The sequence below is a fragment of the Musa acuminata genome, chromosome BXJ2-6 (genome assembly GCF_036884655.1).
Source record: "Musa acuminata AAA Group cultivar baxijiao chromosome BXJ2-6, Cavendish_Baxijiao_AAA, whole genome shotgun sequence".
Taxonomy (NCBI): domain Eukaryota; kingdom Viridiplantae; phylum Streptophyta; class Magnoliopsida; order Zingiberales; family Musaceae; genus Musa; species Musa acuminata.
This window is the reverse complement of record NC_088343.1, coordinates 34415357-34440478: the sequence shown is the minus strand read 5'-3', so window position 1 is coordinate 34440478 and position 25122 is coordinate 34415357. Positions and strand designations below refer to the sequence as shown.

Genomic DNA, 25122 nt, shown 5'->3' with positions numbered 1-25122 from the left:
CGTTGTTTTTTACCATGTGCACATGGTATTTTTGTATCAATGGAGAATAATAGTGACCTAATATTAGAGAAGATGCTCTGTAGTACATGCATCTGTCGTACTAAGATGGCTCGTTCTCCAACCACATGAGCTGCTAGGTTGGTAAAGGATCGATTTTACGAGGCGCTATAGTGCATATTCTCAGGGATTCTGCAGCCCGCAGTTGGTAAAGTCCTCCTGGGAAATGAGAAAAAAACCTCAAAATATTAGGACTTGAATATATACTCTCTACCATTTCACACTTGTTATTGGCAATATCAATTGACATAAAAGAAGAATTTGAGATTCTTTTCTTTTTACGAACATTATGACTCATCTACTCACCATAAAATCTTCAGAATAAATCTCACTTTGAAAATTTGTCTGACAAAAAACTAAATGCTACTCGATCACTAGTCTGATAAAACCCAATCATGCTATTGTCTTCTCTTTAGCAGTTTTATAAGTTGATTCCTGCTTTAGTAACTGCTGGTTCCGAAGCACTCTTGAGTAAGAAAGGCAGATTCATCGATACATGTTCTCATGACTGATGACTGAGGCACATCTCAGCAGTCAGAATGTAGTCGGACCAGACACAAGGACTCGAATGGCGTCTGCAGCCGCCATTCTCTTTGTTTCTTGCTTAGAGGTCTTCCTTTCCCTGCCTTCTGCCTATTTATCTTCACATCTGCTAAACCCCAAGTGCACTGGCATAATTCCATATCATAGGATATAAGCTTAAACACACCATCACTCTCTTGTGGGGAAGCACTTGCAGTGCCATCACTGATATACTTCACATACATGGGTCGGTCCTTGAACCGCTCAAGCTCATCTGGGATGCGAACAACCCTTTCAAGACCAGGGGATGAGACCTAAAATGAGATCAAAAGGCTAAATCATCAATAAATGCTTAAAATCAGCTATTAAGATAGCTTTTATTGTTAAAAGGAAACCAGGTTTGGAATAAATACCAAAAAGAAATGAACTACGAATTAAGTACCTCTAAACTAATGTTATTAGGTATTCTTTCAGCGAGTTCAGCTTCATCTAACCGGGAGCGATAGGCTTTGGAGAAGGCTTCGATATCATCAATACTTGGAGAGCCATACCTAAAACACAGGACTGCATCAGCAATCCATCAATATGCCACTATCCGTTCAGCATGATATCAAGCAGAGAAAATATGAATTCATCTGATACTCAGGGAAGTTCGATTTTTATTGTTTATTGGAAGACCAATTTGATAGGGTGCATGATGACAGTAAAAACAAGTTGCATGAAGATATTATGTATCAGCAAAATGTGAAAAAAAATATACCTACATATTTCGGTATAAGTACTGTCAAATGCTTCAGAGCTGAGAAGCAAGGAGTTCGTTAGCACTGCTCATTCAACAGATATTACATTTTAAGAGCCAACACTAACAGAATTTCAATTATCTTGGTTCATATTGCTTGAACAGAATTTCAATTATCTTGGTTAATGTTGCTGAACAAGTTAATGATCTTTGTATGATCCTACTGGGAATAACTACTATCCTCCAAGTTTTTGCCTATAGGATCCTGAAAGAGAGTCGCAAATAGTATTAATTTCCACTTGGGAACTTTTACTCTTTCATCACGTGAGAATTTAGTACTGATACATGTTAGGAAGAAATGTCCCTACTTTGTGTTGAGTTGCATCTAGCAGTTATCAACAGAATTTGACCTTAAAAATGGAGAAACAATTATGATTGATTTCTTAACAACATTTAGATCACACAACTTGGTCCTCTCTTAGATCTATCAGACTCTTGAGTGCTTTTGAACAGGCAAATGGCCTGGCATGTGATTTTTCTCCCATTTATTCCACAATTTTGTTGAAGGTTCTAGTCTATTCAAATATCCATCTCAGTAGAAAAACTCACAGAAGTGCTGGCTGTTCATGGTTTAATCAGGTAAGACATGAGGATAATTATCAATGAGAACTGATATAGTGCAACACAAGTTTCACTTTCCAAATGCTACCACCCCAAGGTACATAAAGATCATGGCCTCATTGGTTCCTCACTTGTGTGGAAGTAATTTGACATTGAGAAGCAACAATGTGAAAGTTATTTAAATCTGTACTTACTTGGTAGAAATCTTTTCAATCCGCACACGTATGGTTGAATTAGCAGTAGTTTTAAAAGCATATATCTTCAAATCACCATCAAATGACATTGAAACTTCTTCCGCAATAGCCAATGCTTCTTTGTCCCACCACATACCAGCAAGAGATATTCCACCTCCTGCGCCACCATCTCCAACCTCCAAAAGGCTAAAATAATTAGCAATTAAGACTCATTTATATAGTTTTATTGAGTGTACATAGGTACCTTTAAATAAGCAACTTGATAGATAAGAAGCTTACAAAGAGATTTGCTTCTTCTTCCTCAAAGTCATTTTCCTCTAATTCACCTTCAAAGTCGTCATCATCTTCCATCACTATCTCCACATGGTTGCACATGCGCATAAAGGTTATTAGGTTAGACACGGAAAATTTTACAAAGACAGGACCATGCATCATATAGAGAAAAAAGGCTTAAATAAGGCAGAAATAAACTTGAAATTTTATAGGGCCTTCTGTCAGAAAAATGGACCAAATTACACAAAGCATAAAAAAACATAGCCTTTTTTAAACAAGCATGCAGTTTCCAGATGGAACTGTTCAACTATTTGAAGAGGTTTATTTTTGCACATCGAAGGGTTGGGCATCTGCAAAATCTTCCACAATGCAGGAACGACAAACTCAGAATGGATTTCCTTATTTAGCCAATCAACAGGTCCAGTTGCTTTCCTTTGGCATACAGATTTCTTCTTTTATCACACTATGTAGGAGAAAAGCTTCAATATTATGGAATTGCATGAGAAAAAATTCATGCCTGCTATGTTGAACTTTTAGTGCATGGTAACTCACTACACCAAGACATACATGATGAGACACGAGGGGCAAAAAGAAACAAGAGACTTTCCAGAACAAGCAACTATGGTTGTCATTACAATCTAACAGTTTCTTCATTTTCCTGAAAAGATGGACATTACCTTACAGCTAGCAAGAAGCAGCATGCAGTATGAGCATTTGGTTTATTGAATTATATATGGTCTATAGTGCAACTTGGGGATTGGAGAAATATGCTTAAGCGATGATCAAGAGAAAAAAATGACGAGGAGACTAAATTGATACCTGTGGATGATAATAAAAGCATATGCATTTTATAAAATTTGTAAAACTAGATAACTTTATAACTTGAGTCTGATGTAAAGGCCACTGCAAAACACTTGCATGAGTTTCAGCAGTTCCAAACAGAACTAAATTTTAGACATTAAGATATCAGATACAAGCAAGAATTAGAATAAAACATTGTAACTCTTTATCCCATGCCAAAATCAAATGTCTTATTATGTTCCAAATAAAGTTTTAGCTTACAACATACATCATGTACATTGTACAAAAACTATTAAAACCTCGATCATGATTGATCTAGCGGCAAACCATTTCTAAATTTTTGAGTAAGGAAACCATTTGAGTGAGATCTAGGTTTGCAGATATCAGGATTCTGAGGTAAAAGACATATAAAAACATACAAATTTCAATAATTGTGAACAAGTGGCAAACAAGATGGATCAGGGACATCGAGTCAGCTCAAGTATTAGCTGAGTCAGTAACATCCCTTGTTGGTGAATGCAACAAAGAGGGTGCCTAAGTAATCTGAAATATAGTGAAGAAAGATATTATATGTAGAACATAGGACATTCAAAACTTAGAAAGCCAGGACTCAGAAATTAAAGTGTAATATCAGAACCATAGACTAAATAGAGACACTTCCTTCTCATTACAGGGGATATTACTTACTGCCCGTGAATCTTTTAGTGTCATTCATTTCCTGAACTCACATTCTACACACTGAAGCATAAGAAGGTTCAAACATTTGGCAAAAGTAAACTCTTGAGTTTCCCTAGTGCTTATTTCAAGAAGTGTCTACTAGTTTGTAAATCCATTCTCAAGCCTTCATTAATAGCCGGTACTCATGATCCATTGCATTTTTCTTGCCATCAACAAGTTCTTTAACACTGTCTCAGTCATGCGACAAGGTTTTCTCATTTCACACAAGAGGGTCTGCGCAATTTCATCCAAATGCAGATACTAAAGCGTTCTAAGAGTCAAAAGAAAACACTTCAGATGTGATAGGATTCACTAAGTGCACAAACAAGTAATCAACATCTAGATAACACTACCCATGGTCTAGCACCAACTAACTAATGCGAAGCAAGTGTTGGTGAACATGATTCCAGATCCTCATACCTATTCACGCATTATGCCAAAGTGAAAACAAAAACCAATTATGCCAAAGTCGATGCATTATGCAAAAGAAATGCAAAACCAATTTCCAGCATATCGAACAAAATACGCAGCAAGGAAAAGTGAAAACAAAAAACAATAACAGAAAAAGGGGGACTTGATGGCTCATTTATTATCCACGAATCAACAACATAATGAATTAAACAAAAAGAAAAAGGAAAGATAAATATGAAATGAGGAAAAGAAATTACAGGGATAGACTTCTTACCCTCTACAAGGTCATCGGAAAATTCGACTTCCAACCCTTTTTCCGCCACTACTACTCGTTCTTCATCGACTTCTTCTTCTTCTTCTTCTTCTTCTTCTTCCTCAAGTGTGGCCTGCTTTGGTGGGGGTCTCTGGGAAGCGGAGCCCCTCCTCTTCGCGCGGCTGATGAGGGAGACTCCTCTTTCAGGGTGCCGTGAGAGGAACCACAACTTCGGTGGAGGAAGGAGAGACCGGGAGCAAACACCGAAAAGATTCCTTGGGAAGCGGGAGCGGTCGACCGGTGGAGTAAGTAGCCACGCCTGAGCTGCTGCCGTTCCCGCGGAAGCCAAATCCATTTGCTCAAGCAGCAAAGCCCCAGGAACGAAGGCGACCGAGATTGGCCGGAGCGGCGGCTGTAACGCTTAAAAATCTCGTCTTAAGACGCCACGCTTACATGGTGGATAATTTGTGATATATATATATATATATATATATATATATATAAGACATATAAAACTTCAGTAGATAATTTTTTATTTATTAAAAAAAAAATATATATATATGTATATATATATATAAAAGACATATAAAACTTCAGTAGATAATTTTTTATTTATTAATATATATATATATATATATATATATATAAAGTCAATAGTATAGAGACATAAATGTTCTTTTCGGTTAAAAGAAAGTAAGATTCCAAATGCAATGCACAAAAAGTTTTACTGTATTTGCTTTCTTTTCTGTTAGAACCCGCAGATTCTAAATTTGGTGTTGATCTCTTTAGGGGATCGGCCTCTTGGAACTCTATAGGGGTTCCTCTCTCCAAGTTGCTGCTCAAAGGTTGCATAAAAGATTCATCTATTGCTTATGAAAAAAGAAGGAATACATGGCTATTTATAGGGCTTCTAAACCCTAACTCCTAATAGGACTCCTACTTAAAACTCTTACTTCTAACCAACTCCTAATATGACTCATACTCAAGACTCATATTCCCTTACAACTCCTAATTCTTCTCTAAGAAAAAACCTCCTAACAGAATGTCCCTTTCAATTAGGAGTTAGTCCTAACAGAGTGTCCCTTTCAATTAGGACTCTCCTAGCTAGAGTCCTAACAGAATGTCCCTCTCAATTAGGACTCTCCTAGCTAGAGTCCTAACATTTTCCAACACATTTCTATTGTGAAATTTAAATGAATTATATTTTAAATATGAGTTTATGTGTTCGTTGTTTTTAGAGATTTCTTGTTCTCGTTCTCGTTCTTTATTCCTTAGAAGTAGTTAACCATATAATAATGAAAAAAGTCACTTAGGCAATTATACTGTCTCGATCTTAAATATTTGAGATCGACGATCCCTTATTCTTCTGTTAGGGACATAGAAAACAAAAATTTCGAGTTCTAAGGAACATAAAACATGAGATTTGTAGCTTTTGTAAAAAGCATGGCTAAAATTACCCTTTATGTTTACTAAAAATAACTAACTGGACAATCTGCCAATGCGTGTTAAAGTTGATACCATCATAATCTTCAAGAAAAAAAAGCAAAGAGAGGGCGTTTCAAACTAATGTTTCCATTTTTCAGTAATAAAATTTTATATTTATAGTATTTCTTAAAGAATATAGAAAGCAAACATCAAATAATGTCTTTTTCCGGATAGGGTTATCACACAAATGTCTTGAGACATTTCAGTTGACGGTTAAAGCATTGTATGCACTGTCATCATCTAGTAGAGACATATTCTTAATGTAATAATACATGGAAGAAAAAGGTTTCTTAAAAAACTGAAACAATGTTAGAAAAGAGAATTAACATTGGTATGTTCTTCAACTACAAGTGTCACAAATGCATGCAGAGTTGACCATACTAGTCAAAATCTGTCTTTTGCAAGATTGCAGTCACTACCTTAACCCAAGTTTATTAACCAGTAACGCCCAGAATCAATAAACACTAGAGGCAGGTAAGTTATAAGTTATCAGGAATAAGAAACTTGTGTGCAAGTTATTTAGAAATTGTCCTGCAGTATACTTTGCTTGTTCTAAATTGCTCATCCATTACTTCCACAAGCAAAATGTGTTCTCATTCTAAACAAAATTTGAAAATAATAGTGAACAACCAAGGGCCAACAAATTTTATACAGTTCTACAGGTTTCAACAGTGGAATAAAAATAGCATGTGAGAATACATTGGACAACATGAAAAGTGAAAAGTCATATTCAATTAAGTGCTACATTTAGTTCAGATCCATAGCAATGGGAATGGGGTAGATGAAGTTTTAGGTCAGAAATACCATCACCACCTGAGCTGCAGATACAACTCTTTTCCTCTGAAACATTCTTGAAACTAGCTGAAAATTTCTGATTTGGTTAATATCAATCCTTGAGCACGCTGTAGCTGTCAATTGAGAAGAAGAAACACATGAAAAGTTTAGTACATACCAGAGAGAGAGAGAGAGAGAGAGAGAAGAAAACTGCTAGTCATATTTACTTGTTTTAATTCTTTTCCCCTCTATAATTAGAAGGAAAAACAACCGTAAGTCACATTTTATACAGACAAAAACTTCAGAAGATAGCTTCTGTGCACCGATGAAACCGAGAGCCTATGATTCTTGCCCATGTCCATGTTTTGTTCAGAGAAGACTAGTTTCCAGCTGATCCTTTTGTTTCATCAACAGTTGTTCAAGCATGAGTGATAATAATCTGTCCAATCAAAAGGCTTGCACTACTTGTATGACATAATAGCACCAATAGAGCAGTAACTCCAGCCCGTCAATTGTATGGGAACTACGGTGATGTCTATGTTTCCAAAGATTGAATGGCAAGCTTCGCTGCAACCATACTAATGCTTTTGTTAGTGAACTGAATACCATAATCAACTCTTTTCAAAGTATCTCTTAAGTCCATTGCACGCAGTTTCTCTTTTTGCAAAGCAAGCAACTCTGAGCCCGTCATTCCTAAAGCACGAGGAAAATTGGAAAGGGTTAATTATACATAGGCAGGTAATGAGACATTCTTGGTAGAACAACCGTATTCAGCCCCTACCAACATTCGGATAAGATAATAACAATTGTCCTGGCTTTCTTCATTATGTTAAGCAAATAAAACTCTCAAATAGGCAGGTAATGAGAGGCTTGCATTAAATAATGGGTCCACTAAAACTGTTGGCTAAGCAAATAAATCTTGATCCTGTCAAATACTTATTGACATGATTCATCACATTCAAAACTCACGTCTTTCATCAGTTCTGAAAAGTGACAGACACAACCAGAGATGTTAGAAATATAACTTCAGATGCCTGCTAAACTCCATTGAAAGGTTTTAGCAGGTTCAGATTCTGAAGTTTCGGTATCTCAAAAGTAGCCTTGATCTTTTGTGGATCAAAATCAACTACTTGATAGTGAAACATGGATCTGAGAAGTTTACCAGATCTAACTCCAAATGCCTATTTAAAGGCAGTTCGCTTCCGATTGTGTTCTTATAGCTATTCGGATATGATTTGTGGGTCATCTAAGTGGCTACTTCCTTCTTGCTTCTTCACAAACAAATGGGACCCAAGCTAAATTAAATCGATAGATATATAAAAGCCATAGATAAGACTAAATGCATTCATGAAAGCTGTTGGATTAAATTAACATATATATAACTGAACTGAAGTTAAATTAATTCTATGTATTCGGGTCTGTAACAACATCATCAGAATGGTTCCACAATCAGATCCAGCATGTATGAATGTTAAATTAGACCATAGGCACAATTAATCCCATGGAGATCGTTCCTAGATGTGTTGAAACCTGTTATGTTCAGGCCAGATTTGTATGTATTCTGTTGTCCATGCAACTGTTGAGCCCAATTCAGAGTGGTCACGTATCTATCTATAATGTTATATAAAATCGAACAAATAAGAAGAGACACTCCGAATTGCAATTCAATTTGTATACAGTTACAATCGCAAACTGTCGGTTCTTTCTATAACAAATACGACAAGCAATTCTACACATTCAATTTTGGCATCTCTCTTATATAGAATAGGGTACTGAGTTGATTAGTTTAAAAATGATCAACAACTAAATAGTGCAAACAAAAACAGAACTAATTAATTTTAACCTGATACTGGTTGTAGTCCAGCAAAAGATATTCGTTCAGCTAGTTTTGGAATGAAAGCTTGATCACAGTCTCCAAAACCTTCTCTTTGTGCCCATGCCATAGAATTCGTGGTACGGGTTTGCAGCAGTTCTTCTTTGGATGCCTGAATCTTTATCATTGTTAGCAGAAAACGTGACTGTCATTTGCAGGCAACTACAAATTATCAGATAACTACCTTCAGTTTGATTTGCAGGTTATGTAGACTAACAAGGTACTCAGTCAGTTCCAAGAGTTTCTGTTCAAGTTCTTTTTCTTGGCCAGAAACATTGTCCAGCATTGGCACAACAAGCCCTCTCAAGTAAGGTTCCATCTGAATCAACGAAGAATATCACCATCTAAAAGGATGCAAATGGAACAAAACATTAAGAAAATGAATTTTGTTAACTTACAGTCAAAAACATATCGATTTAAATGTTCAGTTAGCATAAATCAAAGTGTTACAATGGACTAAAAGAAGTACAAATATGAGACCATAAATATAGGTTAGACTGTATTATATCATCTAGTATAAGTTTTTTTATATCTTCTTTCAGAGAGGCAACCACCACAAATTCAAAAATGGTCTCTCCTTAAAAAAATTTCATGAATACTTATATCATGGATCAAAATTACTTTCAAACACACAATTTTCAAATGTGTACTATCTTCCCAATGAACTAATGTACTAACCATTTAACAGCAATAGAAAGGAAACCGAGCAATAACCTCAATTGACCAAAATAACTTTCAATCTCCAAAGAATGTTCAACTCATTAGATTTCCTGCAAACTTGTCACAACCTGCCACAATAGACCGGCTAATCAAGTAATTCAGATATAACAAGCTAGTTATAGTAAACCTATCAACCTCATCCCACCTCCAATGTGGAACAAATCAAGGCATCACAGACTAATCTATCAATTATGTACAAACTACAAACAATAGAGAATATATTTCAAAACCCTCAATAACCTCATTGCAAGCAATCTTAATCCTTGTAGTTGTGTCATTTCCTCCTTTTGACTTATATTAAAAGATGTTCAACCAAAATCAGTCAGAAAACTGTCTTTGCCATTATTTAGACACTTAATTTAAGTATGAATACCGAAAAAACTGATCTCCTGTGCTCATTCTAGAAGCTTTTAGCTTTTAAACTTCCCATAAAAACAAATACAATATTAGTTGGAACATCCAAGCAAAAGTATTTGTTATTAATTTAGTAAAAAACTAAATAAATAGAGGCATCTCAAAGAATCTTGAAGAAAAAATGAAAAGGATCAACCAGAAGTATAGAACTGACGCTCTCTGAGTTTCTAATCAGTTGGCATCAGTAAGTTAGGAACATTGCACTGCACAAGTTATGAGATCTCAACCTTCCACAAAATTTGAACTTCATATTCTTTGTAGTTTCTACTGAATTTTTCTGAAGACTCACTATCTTATGCGTGTATGATAGACTATAGTGAAGCAAAAATTCAGAACTCACAGCAAAATACATTATGCAAATTAATACAAATAAAGATAAACTATATGTTTAAACCAAGTAATATAAGTTAACAAGCATGATTGATGAGTTTGTTTCAAGCCTAACCTGCATAAGTTCTATGATGTTAACACGACTAATGCCCCTAATAGAAACCAGTGCCCCAATCTCCAAACGCTTAACCTGTTCCAGGAAGAGGATAAACTGACCTAACATACATTTCTAACAGGACGTATTCAACCAAAAACTTACACTCTCTATGGCAACCAAACAACCATATCTAGCAGCATAGGATGCTCCACTTGAAGATATACTGGAACGAACTGGATCCAACACAAAGTGCACAAACAGCTTCTTTCTAGAGAGTGACTGCACATAGTAGCACAAGAAAAAGAGATGAAATGTGTATCTATTTGCACTGCAGTGACTACAAAAGACAACTATGCTCATTCATATATAGGACTTAGAGATTTGCAAACTAACATTACATTCACTATAGGAGTATTAAACAACAGAAGAAGTCAAAAGCTTGACTCAATCCCCGTAAAGCCCCTTAACTCTTTACTCTCTGCATCTAAATCTGTATTCACTGAAAATTCTTAAAATTTAAGCCAAAAGCATCCAGTTGCAGAGGTCACCATGGATGTATGACCTTGATTGATCTGCCACCTAATTGTTTTGCTAAACATGATGCTTATATAAATTCTTTATTGTTATGCAACTCCAGAAAAAAATTACATTAACATTTGCCATTTTGTCAGGATGAATTAAATCTCAGTAATTAAATATCAATTTACCTACCATTTAATGAACAAGGCTATTGAAACTTGCATTGATCAGTATTAATTAAAACTTGAACTAATCAGTATTAACCATCAAAGAAAGACAGAGAATATACAATGTGAATACCTCTTCCAACAGTGCCAAATACCTTGCTTCATATAAATGCAAAGTCTTGCTCTCTGATGGAATTAAAACCTAAAACACAAAAGAAACAGCGATATAAATAAAAAAAATCCATACTTTCTTATATATACTTGTAACAAGACATATAAAGAAAGAGTTCTTCTGACAGCATCATCTCCACTAACCTAAGATAATCCAGCAAATTTATTCCTGTGGCCATAACTATTTGAGTAGCTAAATTGCGTTGAAACCTACAGATATTGTGGTTAGACACTGCAATTCAGTTAGCATTAGTGGTATGGGGAGAAATCAAGGGAGACCTATAAAGGCTTTACTAAATAAAAAAGAGATTTGAATGTTCTTGAACTAACGACATATTGCCTTACACAAAACTCAATGGTGGTAAAAGATCCACTAAAAAATGCAAGAACCATGAGGTTGACTGTTTACGTGCTCTGTGCTTAACAAAGTGCAGCTTTGGATGAGTATCTGACTTTCTTCAGATGGCATTCTTTGTGAATGAAAGAAAAAACTTAAAAAGAAGATGAACTTGAACTAAGTGAAAGTGAGAAATATGAAAGCATAGCAAACAGTTATCATGTTCATAAAGAAAGACAAGAACTCGTGTAGTATGAAGGAATGATGCTGCAGTCATTCTATTAACAGGTGAAACTTACTAATACTTCTGACAGCAATAATAAGCCAAATATGCAGTGATAGATTAGGTGAATACGGCAATATTAACTGATGTAGACTGAAATTTGTCACATCCAAAACTTCAATATGGAAATGCCCATAGAGTTAGGCTGCCCACTTTCCTGGTTTCCTTGATATAATTTTGTGCGGTTCATGAGTGAAGTGTCTCAATGGGGTTCCAGCTTACTTGTACCTTTCTGATGAACACTTATCCATAAAGAAAAAATTGCCCATTTCACCTGCTTCTAGACTTGGCCAGTAAAGAATTCTTAGGGTCAAGCACTGCAACTAAAGAGATCTATCTGGCAACTAGTTCTTTAAGTTTTTTGTCAAATTTATCTTTTAGCATTTGGTTAGAATGTGACATGTTAACACCCAGTTATTAATATATTCTTTTGATTTTTTTATTTTTATTTTATCCTCTACAGATGAACACATATAGATGGGAAAAGGCTTGGATTCAATATATGGTCTAAATATGGCCAGAAGATATCCTAAGGATAAACTATAAATAGTAATAATGCGATCATGTATCACCAAGACAACACCACAGTATCCAGCATCAGTAGGATGGCAATGGTATTATCCACAAATTTCATCCTACCTATTACAAATCTGACACTTAAGATACCCAAACATGAAGTTAGTACTTATTTGCTTGTCCAGACTCATCCCAGACCCAATCAATGGGAACCCTATCCAGCATAAGCGGGTCAGTTAGGCACATGTACCTCAAAGAATGACCCACTGCCATGCCTGAAAAGGAAAAAGAACATTACATTATAGATGGACATTGTAGTGGTGTAAACTTGTAATTATGCTCAAATTAAACGACTAGTCTTATCTCAGCTGGGAGAACCTCCTACCTTCGTTCCATGGACCAGGTTTTGGATCCCCAAAAGATGAAAAATTACTTGCTATGAGTAAGCTTATCCATGCTACATGCACATTTGCTTGCCCTGATGTGGCATTGACCGCCTGTATGAACTTAATGAAATTATCTAGGATTGAATGAATCATGTACCCAACTGTAATCTACAGTGACCTTTGGTTAGGTCTTATGCCTAAAACTTAGGGCCTGTGCCTGTAATAAATACAATTCTCTCAGTAAGTATTCACTTCCATTTTGATCAAATGCTCAAGCTAGCTTACGAAACTACAACAAAACTGGAAAGATACTTAAATGCTCAAGAAGCATCTTTTACTGGCTTTTGTGGGTGGGTATGTCATTTACTGTAAACACATCTACCTTCTATTCTTTCCCTTTAGTCCTACCAATTCATACCCAAAAGATCATTCAAACTTCCAACATTCTAGTATCTTGTCCTGTGATAGATACTTGGACAAAGAGGAAAATCAAAATGCATAGTTGATTAGACATGCAAGGCATTAGGAGTTCGCTGGTTGTTTATTTCCAATATCATACCGGAAGGCAATCATTTCTTAGAAGTCAATTTCACCCTTTACACCTCTGATTTACCTACGAGGAAATACTTCCTCTTCCGATTAGGTTTGTGATTCCATATATACAAGTCATTGCCTAATGATCTAGATCGTGAACAAATTCACTTGATTTTTCCTTAAACCTAAGGAGTCACTACCCTCATAAATAACGAAATCAACTGGAGCAAAAACATAGAAAGAACCCTCGACAAATTCTTCACATCAGCCCATGGAATAATGAACCATCCCTGCATTTTCATCAAAGACATGAAGTGATTCAACCGAAAAGCCATCAAATTTCGAGTCCACGTGCAACGTGCGAGCACCCGTTGAGCTGGGCATTACCTCATTCATCTGGAAGGGAAGGAGCGGGAGATCCAAAGAGGACGATGAACCCGACACGGAGGAAGAGGAACACCTCCTGAACCACCGGCCAAGCTGGGAAGACCCGGTTCGCGGGAATCCAGAGGAACAGAGGGAATGAGATCTCGGGGCAGGAATAGGGTTTAGAAGGAGACGGGGAGAGGGGGCGAGAGAGAGGGAGCGTAGGCTCATCGGGATATAGATAGATGCTGCCCTTTCCGTTCTTGGTAACGGTCGAGAGCTCTTGTCAGGATAAGGCGGCGTGTACATATATATCCACGCAGATAGGGAGTTAAATACTAAAATATTATTAATATAAGTTAACTTAATTTAATTTAATGAACTTACTTAGTTCCGTTGATTAGAGCGCCATTATCACTTACTTTATCAAATAATAAGATTTTATTAAATCAAATATTTATTTTTCTTTAATTTTTATGAAATCAAATATTTCTTTTTCTTTGTTTTTTATTAAAACTAATATTTATTTATTTATTTATTTTCTTTTTGAGCAAATAAACTCAGATTTAGGGGCCAGCTATCAAACAACATGTGAAGTGGTTTTATTAAGCATTCTCATCTCCCTTTCCAGCATTTAAGATTACTAATAAATCTTACCCAATGCACATTGATTTGGTTACTTGAACCCAAATAAAAAAGGCCCATTGAATATAAAAACTCAAATCTAGAAAGAGGTTAAATGATTTGCAGATTAAGAACAGGATAAAAATTATTATTCCCCACAGGTAAGCCAATGTAATGCCCGGATTGGTGATCGGAGACCTCAGTAGTCAATATGCTGTGGTCAACTGCAAATAGGGTTAGTCAACGACCTCATAAAAATCATGCAAAGGCTAAGGCTTACTCAACCACCTCATGTAATTCATGCAAAAATATGTATGATGATAATGGGCACTTTCATATCAGGATTCTGAGGAAATAATACCCTAATCCAAGCAACGATCGTGGTTTGCATGACATCGCCGATGGATATAATTATAGCAGAATAATTGTATACTGCTATAATTTTTACTTTTGGATTAATGTAAAAGTTATTTGATTTTTCACAAAAGATGTCTACTGCTATGCACAATATCAACCATTTTCGATCTGTTAATCAATGGGAAAAAAAAAAAAAGCAAAATTTTCCACCTGCATTTACTCATAATCTAGGATAAACTTATCATGAAAAATCCGACATGCAAGTAGACAAGATCGCCATTTCATGGAGCTCGATCATAAATTTAATAAAGCTTAAGGGGAAAAAGACGATGCAGAATACACAAGTAAATGAGACAATGCTGAAGTAGATAGTCATTACAAGATCCAGTTCTTAGTACATAGCAAATAGAAATAGTAGAAATATAAGTATCTGAGTCTCTCTGAACATAAACAGCATGAGAGAAACAGCAGCATATTGTGATAACATATTCTCTCCACATTCAAACTGCATGAACGAGAGAGAGAGAGAGAGAGAGAGAGAGAGAGAGAGAGAGAGAGAGAGAATGAGGGGTTTCTTGGACCTAACCATGGTGTTGAAGTAGTACTGAATGAGAGAGGAGGCCATGAGACCAAAAATATATCTCCAGGGCCAATAGGGCTGGAAACCTTAAAATTTCCTATGGGTGATCAGAGAACTCCACCACCGTATGTGGAGTTCATCTTGTAAGATAGGTAGAGGAGGAGGAGGAGCTAGATGCCAAAAACAAACACTAGCTCTCCTCTACACCTGCTTGGCTTGGGGCTAAAACTCCCCCCATGGAGCCTAGCCACAAATGTACACACAACAACTAGTTAACATAAAGGAGGTTAGTAAAGTCATCTTACCTTTCCCTAGGTAAGGTGAATGCTTGGTAACAGTGAACTGTTACATAATGTTCAACTGGTAAAGTTGACATGGAGGTTTGGTCAGACACTGTCTTCTTCAGAGTCGATGAAACTCACAGAAGACTGGAAGTAAAACATAGATCAGGGCATGCCTCACCCTGGTACTCAAGACCAAATGCACCTCTGCAATCTCGGGCTGACAACTGAAGAGGAAGACGAGACCAATGAGTTAGACGCTTGGGTTTGCATTAGCTCAAAGCCCTCCAGGGGCAGTTGTGTTAGATGTGTCTGGCTCCCGAGGAGTCAGGCATTGTTATCCTTGTACTTGCACTCCACCTGTTGGTGAATGCAGATGCTTTAAGCCCACCCTAGGGCTAAAGCAAGAAAACCTGCCGATTGATCACTACATGGATGTGGAGCACCCCTCCAACCTTGAGCTTGACTGACACTGTTAGTCCCCCAGGGACTGAACTCGGCCTACAAAGACCTTCGGATGGGAACTTTGGCTTGTGTTAGAGATGATGGACAGACCTACAGAAAGACACATGCAAGAAGAGAACTGAGGATGTGTGAAGAAGAACCATGGTTAGGCCAAGGGTTGCTCTGGCGCTGTAGTCGCGTTGAAGTGGGAAGGAATGAGTCTGTAGTGGTGAGCAGTCGGACTTGGCAGGCTTGGAGCTGTGAGAGCCATGGTCATGCCTGTTTCAGATTAAAAGGCACTGTTATAGATATTAGTAGCCCAAATTACAGATATATATAATTGCCTCAACAAATTAACGAGATTAGATGCGATAGATTCATGTTCATAAGTATCTTAACTTGTTATGATGTTAAGATAGGAATAGGTAAATGGTAGATATAGCAAATTAGCTGTTGACAGACCTGCTTGTGCTGTGGGGCTCGGTGCGAGGGAGGTGGCCACTCCATAGAGTTGGGCTCCAAAGCCGTTCATCCCCGCCGCCGTCGTGGTGGCAGCAGAGTATTGGAACATCTGAGGGTACTGCATGCCATATCCTTGGCCCTGGGCGTACGCGCCGGCGGTGGAGGTGGCGCCACCACCCTGCCCAAACTGGAAGTATGGGTAATAGCCAGTGGCTGCGGCCACCATCCCAGTTGTTGCCCCACCATAGAGTGGATATTGAGCAGACGCTCCACCATACATGTTGTAGTAGCTCTAAAAGCAAGTGACTACTGAGTCAACTCCATAGAGCAAAATGATTCATGCATAAAATGCAACTGCAATCAAACCACCGTTATCTTAACAGGAGGAGCATTGCGAACTCAAGATGGTCCAAGGCGTAGGACAATCCCACAAGAGGACACAGCTACAAGGATTCCTTTTAACGAAGTTCTAGTGCTTGGGGACCAGATGGCAAGACTGTGAGCACATGGGTGTAATGAAGAACTTCCTTGAATGAATGCTGAACTTAGTGAAGGACAAGGGAAGACAAGTGGGACATTATTGTTTGGTGGTCTCCCTGCAGACACCGCAAGTCCAACTTGTTCATGTCAGACCAATTGTCCAGAAAAAACTGCCCTTGGCCTTTTCTTTTTTGGAAAGAAGTCCCTCCATCAACAAGTCTTAATCCCTTGTTCCATGCATCATCTTGGGTTCAGTATATAATTTTCAGAACTTGCACTCTTTAAAGATAGTGTTTCAGATTCTATAAGCCATGTCAAAAACAAGTTCTGTATGATCATAGCCAGGAAGAAGAACAATATCTGGATTGGCATATGTGATAGGAAGTCATGCTCCTAGTAGTGATTATTGAGACTGTGCTGCAATAAATTACAAGTCATATGCTGATAGATTTAATTTCTGAAACTACTACTGTAACACAATGAATTAGCAGGCCTGAGAGGAGAATCTACTGCCAGTGACTAGTACTACTGGGCGCAAGTGATCACACTATGCAGCAGCGAGGGAAGAACACACGAACTATGGTCAGCAAACATTTATCTTATGGTCCTAAATGGTTGCAGAAAAGTTGTCAGCATTTAACTCTCTGATCGTTCTCCCTTTTATAGCGAAAACGATGTAGTGCTTAGAATGATTGGATGCGTTTGAAGAACAATTTTCTGATGATATCATTATATATGTACACAGTCATACTACATCTCCTAAATGATAGCACATGTAAATTAGGAAATAGTAAATGACTTTGGTTTCATATAAGAAGACAAACATGAACACAACACTGATAAAATGTTTTAACAAGTTCAAAAACTCTCTCTCTCTCTCTCTCTCTCTATTTATCTATCGATCTATTTATTTATCTTTTTCGTCAAAACAATGCATGAGAAGAAAAAGTGGGACATACCGTGGGGTAATTGTAATCGGCAGAGTATGGTGAGAACCTGAAAACAAAGTGAGAAGTCAGATATGTATGCATGTCAGTTTCATTCATGCATGTACGAAGCTAGAGAAAAGAAGAACACCCGAGGTCAGACGGCACGAGCATGTGCGCGTGGAGAAAGAGAGAGAACTCATCATATGCTACATCAATGCATCTACATGGATTCTTCGCTACTCGAACATGAGATGTAAGAAAGAACATCGAGTACATGTAGGCAATAACTTATTGATCTGCATTGTCAAACACCTAAACAGGAAAGAGAGGGAGGGCGAGGTAAAGAGATAAAAGCAACAAAAGACTTTTGGATTAAATGAGTATGTCAGCTTCGTTACTCCATGTATATGAATGAAGGCGATCATTGGACGGTGTACAGGTTGTTTAGAGAGAGAGAGAGAGAGGAAGTGCAGCATGCATGGCAGCATGATGATGATGATGATGTTTGATGGGTCTGCTTTTACGGGCATGTGCACATGCACGTGGTAGCATCTGACTCTTACTAAGTGTGTCTCCTTCTTTACAGCTTACCCGTAGACATAATAAGGAAGGCCTTGTTGGATGGCATAATGAGCTGGGAAGGTGGCAGCAGGCGAAGGAAAAGCTGTTCCCATCCCACCTTGAATCCCTCCAGCTGCCTGAAAAGATTTCATAGCCCTAAAGTTCCTGCTCCCTCCTGCGAGTTAATTAAACCACACAACCACACTGTATCACCATCATCAACTCCAGTCAAACTGTATCGATTGAACTCTAGCTGTCAACCTCAGTTACTGTCTCCTTCCGTAAAATGGAATCCAAGGTAAAAAGAATACACCACATCATGCATGGTAACATGCCCAAGTATGATGACATTATTATTATTATTATTATTATTATTGTTAATGAGTTTGCCTTTACTGTGTTAAATGACCAGGTTTAGTATTGTTCTAAAAGCACAATTTTGTGTTTCTGCTTTTTCTTCTTTTCTGATGCCACACTATAAGTTTTAACCACACCTTTTAATAAAAAGAACAACACAAGGAAGCAGTCATATTGATCATACCTGATCAAACAGCCTGCATGTCTTATGGTAACATGCCAGTGGTAGAATAAATTGTTGCAGACTTGAATCAAAACAGTGATATTTGAGCTTATGAAAAGATCAAATAGAGGAAAAAAAATAAAACAAGAGGTGAAACTAACGAGGCAACAATCTTAAGAGGTTATCCTACTTCTTAACGCTTCTATCATGACTCCGTTCCTGGCCTGACTGATGAAGGTATCTAGTATGTGAAATTTGTGCTTGACATCACACAGAAACACACACTTAAAGCACCAAAGAGAAAGGAAAAGAATAAGCACAACAGTGAAGCTTTATGTACCATGAAGAGGAGTTGTCGGTCTAGATCTTTGAACCCCCAAGGAAGCAAGGTTGCAATTAGCTCTCCTTCCATCGATCACCGGCGAGGGATCCAAGCAAGCTCTCATCGCAGCCTCCGGCTCTCGAAATGTCACCTTAAATTCATGAAGAACACTGATCTATGAGTCCTGAGATCCTAATTCTGTGGCATGGTTAAGGATCGCACCTCAAGAACCAGGTGCAAGAAATCAAAGGAGAAGGAACAAGGACTCACAAAACCATAGCCTTTGGACCTTCCTGTGTTCTTGTCATTGATGACCACAGCCTCCAGGATGTCTCCAAACTGCTCAAAGTACTTCCTCATGGTGTCTCTCTGGGTCTCCCAAGCAAGCCCTCCCACAAAGACCTTGGTGTAGGTGGTGTCTCCAAACTGGCCTGCCACATTAGGTGGAGACATCTTCCCCCCTCTCCCCAGATCCTTCTCCTCTCCTCCTCCTCTCCTCCTTCTCCTCTCACCCCCTCCTCCAAGGAGGCCTAACCTGCAAGTGGTCTAGATGTTATGAGCAAGAACAGCCCACCAAATCTAGTTAGGACAGTTTGGAGATGTGCTTGGTTGGTTAGGGCTAGGGAATTGAGAAGGGGAGTCGGAAAGAGAGAGAGAGAGAGACAGGAGAGAGAGAGAGCGTGTGTGTGTGTGTGTGAGGGGGAGGGGGAGGGAAGAAAAAGTTAAAGGCAAGAAAGGGAAATACTCCAAGGAGTAGGACCTATTGCATTATATACTCTTCTTAAAACAGTGCCCTGTGCGTCATCCTCTTGGTGAGGAAATATGATACAGCAAGGCAGTGTTTGTGGCTGAATTGATCGGTCTACCCCTGAGCATTGAATGGATTTACCGTGTTGTTGCGGTTGTACCACGTATGGAAGCTGGGAAAGGCAATTAGAACGGAACGGGGAGAGTTGGAACAGGAATGTGGAAACAGTTGGTAGTTGGTCAAGCAGAATCTTGTGCAAAATGCAGATCTGGACAAACATTATCTTTGTGCCTTTCTGTTAGATCTGATGATGGATTTCTTTTCCCTTTTTGTCTCCCTCTCTCTCAGAGAGAGAGAGAGAGAGAGAGAGAGAGAGAGAGATATATATATATATATATATATATATATATATATATATATATATATATATACTTTTAATTTTTTACTCTAAGCTTAAGTTAACAATATATTGTTTCTAAACTCTAAAGCTTATGTATAAGATCTTCTTAATCGGCTAATTGTTAGAGTAGTTATATTAGAATTCTAATTAAAATTAATATATTAAAAATAATTATGGTGATGAGATTATTATGCATTATTTATATCTTAATTATTAATATTTCAATGTAAATTAACTACTGCTAACTATATAGTTGGTGATTATTAAACTGAATTTTATGAATAAATGTTAAAATAAGAGATAAATATGGGAAAATATGAGCTATTTCTAGATTTTGCAAGAATACATAGTTTAAAAGAATCCAAAAAGTCAAAAAGTTGAAAATTAATGACAAAATCCATTTTTTTATTGCTAAGCAATAGATACTTGTATGTTTATTCATTTATACTGATTTGTGCTTTGAATATAAAGATCAATTCTTCTGTTTGATTTTTGTTTTCAAATTTGAATAATATTCCTGTGAAGTTTCGATATTCTAATAAAGATGAAAAATGAGGCCAATAATTATCTTAGACTTCATTATGGTTTAATTTATTTATCATCTGTATATAAATTCTGAAGAAAAAAATTCTTATAAGAAATTCTCGAGAACATTCAAAGTGTTTATTTTACATTATACTACAAAATCTACAAATATATAAAGTAAAAAAGTATTTATAGAGTAATAAACTCTTTATTTACATGATTTTTTATTTCTTTGAGATCTTTTCAAACATGAACTGCAAATGAACTTACCAACCTCAAACATAATTAACCATGTGACCACCTATCTAGCTAATAGCCTCCCTAAAAATTGAGGATTCCATGCATGAAGAGAGAAATAGATTGATCTAAATTAAGGAGAATCCAAGCAATCTTATGGCCTACACAAAGTTGTAGGGTCAACCCCCCCTAGCAAATTACATGACAGAAATCTTGGAGCGGGACCCTACTCAAAGTTTGCATTTGAAGTCATGCCTTTATCCATTCTTATAACGCCAAAGCTCGATAGCTGTGGTCACCCCCTTGCGTATCAATAAAGGAAAACCATACTTCGATGGATCGAATCATGTTGGGAAAAAAAGATCTTTTAAGGAAGAAATTTGATTTGTGAGATCCACAACGTATAGGTAGGATGCTGCTTATCAACATCGTATCTAATGGTTTGTAAGGGTGACTTGATCAACTTAAATAGTAAATTTTCTTTCATATTATAAGAATCTTATTGAACCGGTTCAACATGATTCAAGAGTATAGTCGCATGCATAAAAAGTAAAAATTTTTTGCATAAATTGGAAGAGTGAATGATCGTCTAATACTTACAAAAGTCATATTGGGTTATTTCAAGTTAGTTTCAAACAATTTAAGATATTAAAATGTGTATATCTCTAGCTCTAAATTCTACATAGCATTTCAAACCTCCAAGTTCATATTATAAGGAGAAGTTTTAACTATAAATCCGTTTGATGAATGATTTTAAGAATAAACCACGATGAATGATTTCAAGAATAAACCATTATCGAATAGTTTAGGAGGTTATCGGAATATAAGCTCAAATACTGACATGGACACCAATATGTCGAGTCATATCGATATGACATACATGTTGCAACACTAAATTATGAGATTAGTTTAAAATTTTAAATACTTAAAATATCAAAATATATCAAATAAGATTTTGAACCCTAATCTTTTGGTAAGGAATTCTAGTATACCACCACTACACCAATGCTTTAGGTATAAATATGTAAAATATATAACTTTCATGCATTATCTTAATCTAATCTTCCTTTCTCTCTCTCTACCCTACTTGACTTTTTTTTTCCTTTTTCGTTTAATGTTGATTAGAGTTTTTTATGATTGTGATAATAATAATTAACTAACTAATGTTAACTATAATGACATATTTGTAAATTTTTAAGAATTATGTGGTACATATATATTAAACCTACATCTAGATAGCTAAATATATAAATAATTAATTTGAAAGGATAAATATAATATAATTTTGTCTTAAAAAATTATGAAATATTCTTGAGGATACAAATACATATAATAGTTGAGAAAGCTGAATAGTTCAACTTATTGATGGGTTTGGTGGAAACATTAATGGATTTTGATAAAAAAATTTATAGACCAATTAATTTAACCTGTTGAATCGGTTTAGTTGAGACATCTATATGAATACAACCCAGTTTTATATTAACATTTAGTTAATGTGAATCTTGGTAGCCCTACCGATTATTACCCTATATCTATGGAGAAATATCGGCTTCTATACTCGAGCCCACATAATCGAATTAACTAATATATCACTCTTCATGGTCGGTAAGGTGGTTATTTTAAGTGAGAATTTGAAATGGTTAAAGTGCAACACTTTCGTAGTTAGTTGATAGATCCATGTGAGTTGTGTGTGGGTGTTGGTAGAATATATTTTTTAAAATATTATGATCTTTTATCAATTTTGATTATTTAACATTTATAGGGTTTGGATCCAAATTTGATTTAATTAGCTGATCACATGTGGTATTAGGAAGTGAAGTGATTTAAAGACATTTCTACAAAGCTATGATCAGGGCATGCTTGATAAATATCCCCTCTTATACTTAGGTCAATAAGGATCCTGAGATATCAAGAATAGTCAAAGAGTATTCTCTTAATTTTAGTTAAGGATACACTTAGGGGACCTTTTATAATGGGCAAGAGTATCATTGAATCGAAGTAGAAGTTAGATCATGGGGTAGTTATGCGAAACCATGGGCTAGAACTATGTAGTGAAGATGTGCACTAAATTATTAGGCATTGTAGTTATGGTGTAGTATTCATACTGATACAGGAGACTACTAACTAATGTTGAAAGTTGAGTAGGCTTCATGTTTGGACCAAGTCGATAACATTATAAAATAATTTATTTAGTTAATGTGTCGAGCTAACAAGATGCACAATGAGATATGATATATTGTTAGATTAGAAAGAACTCTTATCTCTTACCCCCATCATATTTTGATGTGAAAGGGATTGTGACATCATGACCAAGAGATGCTTCATGACTTAGATTCGATCGTATCGTGATCAAAAGATGCTTCATGATCGGGTTTAATTGCATCATGATTGGCATCATCATTGAGTAATATTTTATGACCAATTTCGAATGCATCATGATTAGGTGATGCTTCATGGATGTGTTCAACCACATCGTTGCCGAGCTCTACTTCATGATAGGATTCAACTACAATGTAATAAGGAAATGATTCATAGTCAAGGTCGATTGTGTCGTCATCAAGTGATACTTCATAGTTAGACTCAATCACATCATAATTAGAATATGCTTTATGGTCAAGTTTTGTCACATTATTGTCGAGCAATAGTCCAGATCCGTTGGTGTGGTCTATTACTATCACTTTAATTTTTACAAGTGTTCTACCTTGATTATAGCACATGATTTAATTTGATTTAGCTTCTAAATATTTATGATTATTGCTTGATGATTTATTTCTAAGAGCCAATCAAAAAACTTCACTTCAAGATTTAGCCAAGCCGTTAGGGATTTGAGGAGATAGCAATCTTGGCGCTTAATTTTCCATGTCTAACCAACAACTATCACATTATCCTTTCAATTGAATTGTAAGATAACCAAACTAGTTTTAGAACTTGAGGGTTAATCTGCCCTTGTCTAAAGGGGCAATTGGCCTTCATTTTTCTCATGTTTTTGTGAATTTTAAGTTTAAATATTTTAAATATTTGAATTTTAGAATGCTCAATGAATTCTTGAACTCCATTTTGAAGATGTGAGATATCTTCTTTTTACTCTTTTCCATCTTTCTTTGGTTTGGACTTATCATTAATATCCTCCTCTCTTTCATTTCTTATTAGCCCCACTTCCTCCCCTAGGTCAAAGTTATTATGGCAAGAGAGGCTATGTCCAACACTTCTATGTCACCAATAATTATCCTCCTCTCATTCATCTTTTAAAGTTAGATAATATTGTTCTACATCCCTCAAAGAATGGGTGACATAGTAAATCAATCTTTGAAACTTACTCTTCCCGAATAAGGTCATATCTTAATTTTGAACCTTATCCTCGGAGGATTTAAGTACATTCGGAGTTTCTTAATGATGGCAAATGTTTCTTTAAAGTTGGCCAAATGATTGTTAGCCTTGTAGCATTTAACTAAAAAATCTTCCACATAGGTCTCTATGTTGCATCTTCTTTGATCTTTAAATATTTTATTAACCATCCTCTAGTATGTGACACCTATATTTTTTATTTTGAATGACATGACTTTATAATAATATTTTTTTGAATTCATAATAACCATTTTAATTCAATTATAACTTAAAAATACACCCACAAAGGTTAACAACTCTTGCTCTAAAGTTGCACTAACCAATTTATCAAATCATAGAAGAATAAATTTGACCTTAGGACATGCTTTATTGAGTTCATATAGTCGATAAACATCTTTCACTTTCCATTATTTTTCTTCGTAAGTATAATGTTTATAAAATTAATTCAGATATAGAACTCGTAAATAATGTTAGCATTAAAAAACTTATCTCTTTCCTACTATTATTGATTGGTCATGGGGGCAAACCTCCTTCACTTTTATTGAACTATGTAATAATTAATCACAGCAAAATACACATTTACCGATGGCTCTTAGGTATATATCTTTATGATTTTTAACCTAAAAAACTATGGTAATAGAAAAGTTGACATATTACTATAATTTGTAACTATAGTAATAGCATGTTTTAAACTATGATTAAAATTATAATAATAAACATTTCAACCAATGCTTAATGATCACATTA

At 36.2% G+C, this 25122-nt stretch overlaps 3 protein-coding genes across 8 annotated transcripts; all 3 read right to left on the bottom strand.

Annotated features, from left to right (window-relative positions):
- Positions 1–245: 245 nt before the first annotated feature.
- LOC135615341 (uncharacterized) lies at positions 246–5047 on the bottom strand. The gene is made up of 5 exons (XM_065113664.1): positions 4610–5047; positions 2413–2486; positions 2134–2309; positions 1022–1130; positions 246–893 (listed from the first exon to the last, which is right to left on the bottom strand). The coding sequence occupies exons 1-5, from the start codon at positions 4941–4943 to the stop codon at positions 585–587; spliced, it is 1002 nt and encodes a 333-aa protein (XP_064969736.1). The 5' UTR covers positions 4944–5047; the 3' UTR covers positions 246–584.
- A 1648-nt stretch (positions 5048–6695) lies between these two features.
- On the bottom strand, positions 6696–13852 carry LOC103988941 (uncharacterized). 5 transcript variants are annotated; one of them, XM_065113660.1, is made up of 8 exons: positions 13582–13852; positions 11101–11169; positions 10444–10560; positions 10300–10395; positions 8905–9039; positions 8691–8838; positions 7075–7540; positions 6696–6981 (listed from the first exon to the last, which is right to left on the bottom strand). In XM_065113660.1, exons 1-7 carry the CDS (start codon positions 13789–13791, stop codon positions 7383–7385), a joined length of 933 nt encoding a protein of 310 aa, XP_064969732.1. In that variant the 5' UTR covers positions 13792–13852; the 3' UTR covers positions 6696–6981; positions 7075–7382. The 5 variants fall into 5 exon arrangements, with proteins under 5 accessions (XP_064969732.1, XP_018682455.2, XP_064969734.1 ...); XM_018826910.2 differs by having other exon boundaries at positions 10300–10374; positions 13582–13851; XM_065113662.1 differs by having other exon boundaries at positions 8691–8832; positions 13582–13850.
- A 1038-nt stretch (positions 13853–14890) lies between these two features.
- On the bottom strand, positions 14891–19841 carry LOC135615340 (uncharacterized). Of its 2 annotated transcripts, none has more exons than XM_065113659.1 (6): positions 19391–19841; positions 19139–19271; positions 18309–18453; positions 17748–17784; positions 16309–16600; positions 14891–16145 (listed from the first exon to the last, which is right to left on the bottom strand). In XM_065113659.1, the coding sequence occupies exons 1-6, from the start codon at positions 19571–19573 to the stop codon at positions 16120–16122; spliced, it is 816 nt and encodes a 271-aa protein (XP_064969731.1). In that variant the 5' UTR covers positions 19574–19841; the 3' UTR covers positions 14891–16119. The 2 variants fall into 2 exon arrangements, with proteins under 2 accessions (XP_064969731.1, XP_064969730.1); XM_065113658.1 differs by having other exon boundaries at positions 14891–16125.
- Positions 19842–25122: the final 5281 nt, after the last annotated feature.

Excerpts from the sequence above, each read along its gene's own strand:
- LOC103988941 (XM_018826908.2), bottom strand. The coding sequence starts at position 13,791 with ATGAGCCTACGCTCCCTCTCTCTCGCCCCCTCTCCCCGTCTCCTTCTA. Across the intron at positions 8,839-8,904 it reads ACCTGCAAATCAAACTGAAG|ATTCAGGCATCCAAAGAAGA; the intron begins GTAGTTATCTGA and ends ACAATGATAAAG. Across the intron at positions 7,541-8,690 it reads TGGACTACAACCAGTATCAG|GAATGACGGGCTCAGAGTTG; the intron begins GTTAAAATTAAT and ends CTCGTGCTTTAG.
- LOC135615341 (XM_065113664.1), bottom strand. The coding sequence starts at position 4,943 with ATGGATTTGGCTTCCGCGGGAACGGCAGCAGCTCAGGCGTGGCTACTT. Across the intron at positions 2,487-4,609 it reads TTCCGATGACCTTGTAGAGG|TGATGGAAGATGATGACGAC; the intron begins GTAAGAAGTCTA and ends ATGTGGAGATAG. Across the intron at positions 894-1,021 it reads CTAATAACATTAGTTTAGAG|GTCTCATCCCCTGGTCTTGA; the intron begins GTACTTAATTCG and ends ATCTCATTTTAG.
- LOC135615340 (XM_065113658.1), bottom strand. The coding sequence starts at position 19,573 with ATGTCTCCACCTAATGTGGCAGGCCAGTTTGGAGACACCACCTACACC. Across the intron at positions 16,601-17,747 it reads CCGATTACAATTACCCCACG|AGCTACTACAACATGTATGG; the intron begins GTATGTCCCACT and ends ACTTGCTTTTAG. Across the intron at positions 16,126-16,308 it reads GAGCCCCACAGCACAAGCAG|GCATGACCATGGCTCTCACA; the intron begins GTCTGTCAACAG and ends AATCTGAAACAG.